This window comes from Limulus polyphemus, unplaced genomic scaffold, assembly GCF_000517525.1.
Source record: "Limulus polyphemus unplaced genomic scaffold, Limulus_polyphemus-2.1.2 Scaffold2664, whole genome shotgun sequence".
Classification (NCBI taxonomy): Eukaryota; Metazoa; Arthropoda; class Merostomata; order Xiphosura; family Limulidae; genus Limulus; species Limulus polyphemus.
Window position 1 is genome coordinate 41,532 of NW_013668274.1, and position 9,314 is coordinate 50,845.

At 35.6% G+C, this 9,314-nt stretch overlaps 1 protein-coding gene across 1 annotated transcript in view; it reads left to right on the forward strand.

Moving 5' to 3' along the window:
• The first annotated feature begins 221 nt into the window (after positions 1-221).
• The window catches only part of LOC106467567 (homeobox protein CDX-1-like), a 17,068-nt gene continuing 7,975 nt past the window's right edge, over positions 222-9,314 (forward strand). The window contains exon 1 of the mRNA XM_013927927.2: positions 222-1,107. Within this exon, the coding sequence (XP_013783381.2) occupies positions 489-1,107 (619 nt within the window). The 5' untranslated portion in view covers positions 222-488. The remainder of the gene's footprint in view (positions 1,108-9,314) is intronic.

The window sequence follows — 9,314 nt, forward strand, 5'->3', positions numbered from 1 at the left end:
TTTAGAGCAGACACAGAGCTGGGGGCAGGTCGCTCACTGAAACTTTGTACTTGCTCCACCCACCAATGTTTCAAAGTCATGTGTCTTTCTACTCTGTTTGTTCATTGGTTGCATGGAAAAAGTCTGGGGCGGAGAGTACATACTAACCAATAACATGTGCGGGTCGACAACGAGAGGCAGTTGAAATGGCAGCGTTACGTCAATATGTAAGGTGAAAGCGTGGCAGACATTCTAGCGAAAGGGGTGCTCTCTGGAGAAAGTTAACTTAGATTTATTGGTGCTCAGAGCAAAACAAGTCGTCGTTTTAAGTGGAGTGATAGTAGCACAGCGTGATCGTAAGAAGAGAAGATTCTGTTTTCAAAAACGCTCGTTTTTCGGCAAGTTTAATTTCAGCGAAGTAACTGTGTTGTTCAAGTTCTTGATTACATCCAGCAGAAGCACTGGAGTTTCCACGTGCTTCTAGGTTATGTCCAGACAGCACTGACACTATGGTCCTTTATTACGATACTCACTACGCAATGTTTCCAACACCGTCCCATCAGACAACCTTTAACCCATATCCGTACGCATCCAACCCAATGCAACAAGCTCCATTATCACATTATGGGTCTGGTCAACAGGGTTATGATTTGGGATGTCCAGTGTCCGAAACAATGCTCCAACAGGGTTGGCACACTCCGTCCGTCTACCCTGTCTCTAGCACCAACGGCGGCTCGTGTGCTCGTGCAGCTACAAATCCCAACAACTATGAAGACTGGTCTCAGTCCCAAGGTTCGCTCTCAAATCCCAGTCCTTGTTCCAATGTCGGCATGCCGGTCAATTTATCTTCGACCACTGGTCAGCAGTGTAATTTTGGGCTCCCTACTTACAGACAACATGATATTATGACCAATTGCCAAGGAACAATCAGTTTGGCGGATTTGGTCCACCCTCCTGACAATGGAGCAACAACTTCTACGGACGAATCTCCGTCCCCATGCTCCGGAATCAGTAGCGGCCTAGTACCGTCACCAGGTATTCGAAACCAGCCTCGGCCACAACCTGTTCGTAGTCCGTACGAGTGGATGAAGCGGCCATCCTACCAACAGCCAGGCCAGGTGTTGCCAGGTTAGTATAATTATTCTTTAACTTTGTAAGCTTTGTTTGTTTGTTTGTAATTAAGCACAAATCTACACAATGGACTATCTGTGCTCTGCCCAACACGGGTATCGAAACCCGGATTCTAGCGTTGTAAGTCCGTAGACATACTGCTGTGCCACTGGGGGGCAACGTTGTAAGCATGATTTTGTCAAGCCTATATTACATGCAAACACTGTTTGTTGTTTATTTCCCTATTCTTTCATTACTTTGAATTAGATGGAGCTTTTTGTCAAATATAGAACAATATATACATAAAATCATAGAGTTAAGTGTGTGTACCTTTATTAGATAAGTTAAAATAGAATTCGTATTATGTTTCTGTTTTTTGTTTTTTTGGACGGGCGTGGCTGAGTGGTTAGAGCATCCAGACTTTGAACGCTAGGATTCATGGCTTGCGTTCCGTTACTGCTAAAACGCGCTTCGTACAATAGACCGCGTGTGCTTAAAAGAGTAGCCGAAAAGTTGATGGCGATTGGACGCTGTGGATTAATCTGCTTTCCTTCTAGTCTATCACTTCCAGGTTAGAGAGTGCTTTGTGCAGATACATTGCGTAGCTTTGTGCGAAAGTTTTAAAACAACAGCAGCTATAACCTGTTCTTTTTTGTTTTGTTTTTTATCCACAGTCTTTGTTCTTTGAGACTAGTTATAGGTTATTGTATGAGGTTTAGAAGAGCACTGAATTACTTACACCATCTACAATATGTACAATGATGATTTATATATTAATGTTTTATGGAAGCAAAACATTCTGTCATTATAGAGACATTCTAACTCTCTTTTTCATTCTCATGTGAATTCTAGTTGCTACAGATGATGTTGAAAAATTATTTAATTATTTGTTAACTTTTTTTCCTTTTGAGTTAGTACCTTCAATAACTACTGACGAGATGCATTTGATATTGTAGGTATTTAAATCGATTATTGTTTTTTTTAAACAAAGACATATATGGATGTTAAAGATTTTTTTAAAGTGCTATTTCAAGGGGTGGGTAGGGTTGAAATATTAATTTGTAAGATTGTTATGTTTATGGAAATTCTATTATAATGACTTCCTAAGACCTTCAAAACTTCCAGTGTAGTTTAGGTTTTTAAAACAAATATATATATATAATGTTAATCTTCACTGTTTATTATAGACAAGGTAGACTTTCATGGTAATTGTCATACAAATTTTTTACCATTTTCTATGCTCTTTGTAATCTTTCAATTCATATTATCTATTATACATATTCATTCAAAGTATTTTTGCACACATAACAACTTAAGACATATCACTGTATGCTGTTCGCTTCACTTGCTACTATTAAATAAATACAATACAGTGATAATAAAACGTAGTTATTACTTTTACATGGCGGAAGTGAAAATTTTTAGAGCAATCACTTTTTCATGTTCAAAGCTTGTGTATGTAGTTAAAAGCACCAAACACTATGGATTATAAGTTTACACAAACATCCCTTTATCATCAAGCACAATCATGAGCAAATAGTGAAATCTTCACCAATAATTCATAACACATCTACAGTTAAATACTATTATATGAGTCTGATTTTTCTAGTTAATACAATACCGTGCTTTTATGTCAAAAGACACTTAATAATTACATAACTATCTTAACTAATGTTTACCTCAATGCTTGCCCTGTGCACAGAATTACTAAATACTAAATAAAAATATAGAAAAGAGGTAAAAATTCGCCTCTCTCGCCCCATAACGATGCTAAGAAAAACCTCAAAGGTAAAACTGAATTAAACAAATAATAACGCAGACAGTAACGGAAAAGGTAGAATGAACACAAATCAAAACTTTCATACTTACCACAAGCAACGCAACGTTAATATCACAATAAACAACTTGAGATACATAATCTAGATATCTGTTACTTACCACCAACAACACAACGTTAATATCACAATACACAACTTGAGAAATGTAGTCTAGGACTTTACGGTAATACAGAACCAGATCTTTATTCTCATGCTTACTTGAAAACAAGAAAAACAACACTTTACTGGTTAAGTTACAGACTTATATGACAGGCTTAACAGTTCTTTCAAGTTGTGTATTGTGATATTAACGTTGTGTTGCTTGTGGTAAGTATCAAAGAAGGTATATCAACAATATTGGATTATATCTGCTGGCATTGTGCATACGTGGATGACAAGGCAGCCTATACAAATAAAAATCTTCATATTGTATATAATGGACGACAAGCGAACAAAAACAACCAGGCCACAAATTTTCAGCTTAATTCAGAAAAAAATTGTGGTTTGGTTAAACATTTGAGAATTTTTGTTTCACTATTGATACTAAACTTAAATAGTTTAGTCTATAAAATAAAGTTCAAATACCTTTATAAAATGCGCAAGAAATTTCTAAATTTCGGACTGTGAATCTTATAATTATCATTACGACGGCTCTTAATCACAATTAAATGTTAGTACAAAATTTCGATTTACTAATGTAACTCACTAAAAATTCGATTACCATTACTGCACCCCAACTGTATTTTTTTTTTCATTGTGTGCTAACGAGTGAATATGTTAATATTCATTGAAACGCAGATATACACATAAGTACGGTGGTTCTGTGATACATAAATTTACACGGTTTATTTTTCATTGTTTTAGTAATAATCTCATTAAATTGTAACTTTTATTTTAATTCTCCTTTGAATATTTTGACATTTACTTTCATATTTTTATCAATGAGATACTTTCAGAATAATATATTCGTCTGTAATACACTTTGGTGAGCGTAGTTCAATAAAATTTTATTAAATGTCTAAAAAAACACTAGAGGGATTATGTGTTAAATATTTTGTTTTTACGTCTGTTTGATTCCTAGGGTACAGAAATGGCGTGAAGTGAGTACAGTAGGTTGATAGAACTTCCGCAACTATCAATTAATCGTTTGTTTGATATCCTTGATCCTAAAGACTACAGTGATCCTCTAAACATTGAAAATGTATCAGCCTAAACCAAAAATCTGTATTTCACTTTCATTTATACGACTGTCATAAGTCCTCAACAGAACTGGAAACTGAATCTTTAAGAGCGGTGGTAAATTTTTAAAGCTTGACGGAAACGTACTTCTGAATCATCTAACCGTGAGTTATCGGCGTCAGCTGTGTGCTACGTGTGCATTTGTGATTCACGTTAGCTTATAGTGCAAATATTATTTTTCTCAAAGTGTGAAAAGTTTATAAAAACAAAATCTTATAGTTTCTATTGTTTTTGGTACATACCATATAGAAGGGACACGATATACAGAAACTTACAGCTAGAAAACTCATCAATCATTTATTAAACTATGTGGTGTTACCCATGTGCAGAAAATCCATTTTTTCTAATAAAAATAATGTTTAATAACTTATTTGGAAGGCTGTAGACTCTGAAGCATGTAGGTAACTAAACCTTGTAGGCTAGTAAGTAACGGAGAATCAACACTAATCAACATTTTTCTGTTGATACAATTCGTATAGAAGTGCTGTTTTCTTGTATGTTGGTCCCCCGGTTGGAAAGCGGTAAGTATACGGATTTACAGCAGATAGCCCGATATGGCTTTGCTATGAAAAAACAACAACACACACACTTGTATGTTGTATTATAGCTATAATTCACAATTCATGATAACTATTCACTTATAACAAAGCAATTACAACACAAATCTGCTTTTTATGTATGTTATTAAGTTGAAGTGCTTTTATCTATGCAAGAGAACATTTTGTATGTATTGCAGAAACTGACTGAACATGTCAATGTAATATGACTATCACCCTCATATATTTATTTCTTAAATACATGAATGACAAGCTACTTAAACGATTTGGTTAATCAAACTAACTCTCAGTATTTTAATATTGTGGAGGTAAGGTTTTTATAGTAAATGTTTTCAGTTGTTGATGTTGAGGTTATTAAGAAAATCGAGGTTAATCTCTTTATTATAGTAAACTCGTAATTTGATTCATCTTAATAAGGAATATTTGACATAACCCTATCGATACACTAAGGAGTATTGGACTTAAACCTTTCCGTATGCTAAGGAATATTTGACTTAGACCTATCCATATGCTGAGGAATATTTGACTTAGACCTATCCATATGCTAAGGAATATTTGACTTAGACCTATCCATATGCTATGGAATATTTGACTTAGACCTATGGATATACTAAGGAATATTTGACTTAGACCTATCCATATGCTAAGGAATATTTGACTTAGACCTATCCATATGCTAAGGAATATTTGACTTAGACCTATCTATATGCTAAGGAATATTAAACTTAGACCTATCGATTTATGACTGTACCTACTCCTCTGAATATAAAATGTTACTTGAGTCATCGTTAACAGAAATATTAAGGAATCTCAAAAGTAAAAAGATTGTTCTAAAACGAAACTACGGTATTGAGTCATTAAAATTACAATTGCTATGTCAAATATCTAATATTAATAAAACCTAATTTATCAACAGAATGTAAAACTTGTTAAGCGTAGCATAAGTTATTTCGTAATTTTTCTTAACTGCAGCATGTGCTCGATACATGAGCCGTGTCTAAGCGCACGTGTTGTACACAATGTGTAGAATTGTTTTCTTGACGACTAAGTACTTGTATTTATGGCAAAGCTACTAAGTATACCTGCTGCCATCCATAATTTCGAACTATTGACCATAGGTAAGACCGGCAGTCAGCATCACCCTACTTCCCACGATTCACGTTAACGCACTCACAGGTAAAAGTGCGGAGAAGTTTTTGTTGTTTCGCAAGGATTCGAACCCAGTGCCGAAATCCAGAGCTCTACTAGAGGCCAACCCGTAAAGTAAAACTTAACAACAAAACGATATCTCTTTCAACATGATTAAAATATAACATACATGTTTCTTGTTTTAATTATAATAGTACACTAAAAAGAAGGCAGGGAGTCACCAACACCACGAGCTGGAATGACCTTGCAAGTTAGAGTGCTGGACTGCTAGCTGTGGGATTAAAACCGTCACCGAATTTACTTGCGTTTTCATTCGTGGTGGCGTTATAATATTACGATCAATCCCACTATTCGTTTATAAAAGAGTAGTCCAAGAGTTGGCGATATGTGGTGTTGAGTAGCTGCCTTCCCTATAAGCTATTACTGAAAATTAGGATGGTTAGCGCAAATAACACGCAAGTAGCTTAGCATGAAATTTAACAAAAATAGACAACAATCACTGCTAACTCTTGGACAATTCTAGCCGAATAGTGAGATTTGACCTTTACTTTTATAACGAACCTATGACACTAAAGTGCGGAGTGCGATATTGTGGGAATCTTTGATAACATTATAACATACATATATATATTAGAATTTTCGCATTTGATTCTCTTCAAAGTTATAACTGTATTATGAGACATGTTAGTCTCTATTTAGCTGAATGAGCCTCACTGGGAAAAGGTTTCAAGGCCATAATGATATCATTGTCACAAAAACTGATAAAGTAAATTTTGTACTGATCAACAAAACATGACTCTCTTCTTAGGCCCAAACATGGTGGCACAGTGGTTAGTGTTTCTGATGGGGATTCAAGTGCCTTAGGTCTGAAATGTGGTGTACACCAAACACGCATTTTCAGTTGTGTGTGCGTTATACGATTGACAATCAGTCCCGCTATTCTGTTGAGGTACCCGCTTTAGACTGTGGGCACTAACGAGAGGCTGCCTTTCTTTTTCTCTGCGGTTCAAAAGTAGGAAAATCAATCTATGGCTGAACAAGTGCCTCTGGCCTGGCTGTTTAAACCATATCCGACTTCCACTAAAAATTTCAAAACTTCGCTTGATACCATGAAAAACAGTGGTTGTCTAATTGCCCATGTGGAGTTAATGGTTGCTAATTGCCCACGTGGATTTTAAACATTTACGTTATGATAGATTTGTAGATTATTTTTGTTATTTTTGAAAAAAAAATCAAGTTAACTATTTTCTTGAATATCTTAAACAGTGTGAAATTAAGTATTTTGGGTAACTTTTGAACACCAAGTTTAACTTATCTGGACAGCGTTTTACTGTATGACAACCAAATTTCAATACAAGTTCGAGCTTTTTTTTGCTTTTCTCCAATTTTTAGTTAGTTGTACGTTGTATAAAATTTATATGGTTTATTATTTGGCCTAGATTCAGTAATGGAAAGTTCAGGGACTAGTCCAATGCAACATGATGGATGGTAATTAGTTAATCACACATGTTCTTGGCACATACACTCAGAAATCACTAAAACACCAAATAATTGGTGTAATAAAGCTCACCCATGGTACACTGTCTTGGACGGGTGATGTAGAGATTTTGGCATGACCTAGTCCACTCATGGTAAACGCCCTCAGAGCGGTATTAAAGAGATTTTGGCATGACCAAGTCCACTCATGGTAAACTCCCTTATGGTAGTATTATAGAGATTTTGGCATGACCTAATCCACTCATGGTAAACGCCCTCAGAGCGGTATTAAAGAGATTTTGGCATGACCAAGTCCACTCATGGTAAACTCCCTTATGGTAGTATTATAGAGATTTTGGCATGAACTAGTCCACTCATGGTAAACGCCCTTAGGGCGGCATTAAAGAGATTTTGGCATGACCAAGTCCACTCATGGTAAACTACCGTATGGCAGGCAGTATTATAGAGATGTTGACATGACTAAGTCCGCCCATGGTACACTCTTTTAGAGTGACGTTAGACAGATTCCACTGTATTAAGGACAACTTTGTTGTTCATCAAAACGCTATACAAAAGGCTATCAGTGCTCTACCTATCGCGAGTATCAAAACTAGATTTTTAACGTTATAAGCTCTCTAAGTTATCGCTGAGCCATCGGTGGGGGGAGCAGTAAGGCTCTCTCATCACATAACTTTTAATAACTTTAACAAAACACAAACATATTACTTTATTACAGGCTCTCTCATCACATAAAAAGTAATATGTTGGTGTTTTGTTACAAAGTTATTAAAAGATTACAGGCTCTCTCATCACATAAAAAGTAATATGTTGGTGTTTTGTTACAAAGTTATTAAAATTACACATAATTTTGAATAATGAAGCTCGCAAATGACAAACGACTTTATGATAAAGTTATATGTATTAAACTTACCATGACAACTCATATGTCAGACAGGGCGTTACTGTGCCTAAATTTTAATCTGAAGGCTTATTTTTCGCATCATGTTGAGCAAAATCTCAAATCAAATTTTAAAGCCATGGGTGTGTTATAAGAATGGCAATGGATGCTGTTGACTATATGACTTCCCTCTAGTCTATCAAATCAAAATCAGGGACGGTTATGCACAGATATCCCTTTTGTGTAGCTCTGCACGATAATCTAATGTAATCCCTATATGACGCTATTAGAGGATTTGTATAATCAAATCAGTGGTGACAACGTCCTGACACTATTGTAAAATAATGCCATAGAGGTCAATATCACAACTTCTGTATCCAGTTATTATAGAGAGTTTACGTAACAAACTCACCTGTAGTCCAGTTTTTGTTATGTGAAGAGCTATTCTAATATCTTATATAAACAACAATAAAGCTTCTACATTGAAGAAAATTCATTAAAATGGTCATTCCAGAAGGAATCTTGTGAAATGAAACGGAAAAATGTTTTTTCTAATACTCTTCTGTATAAATAGCTGTTACTTAGATTTTGAAAGCAGGATTTTAAATTTTAAATGACCATTAAAGTGTTTAGGTACTTTTGTATTTGCATGCGAATTTCGCTACATTCACTTTGATTCCCATTGACCAATTAGATTTTACAACACTGTATTACGTGTTCGATGTGTTATGAGAAATTGTATTTAGAATTTATCCTTAAAAGTGCATAAGTACTCAAAATCATGTAGATAGTTCTTAGAAAAGTGAAATATGATATTAATTAATCTAAAAATCTGTATTATTGTCATACAGGCTTCAGGTGTATTTGGGTGCGCGTCCCACACTAAAGTAAGTTATACGGGCCTCGTGTGTCTTGGGGAGCACGTTCCACACTAAAGTAAGTGATACGGGCTTCGGGCGTCTTAGGGAGCACGTCCCACACTAATGTGAGTGATACGGGCTTCGGGCGTCTTAGGGAGCACGTCCCACACTAAAGTAAGTTATACGGGCCTCGGGTGTCTTGGGGAGCACGTTCCACACTAAAGTAAGT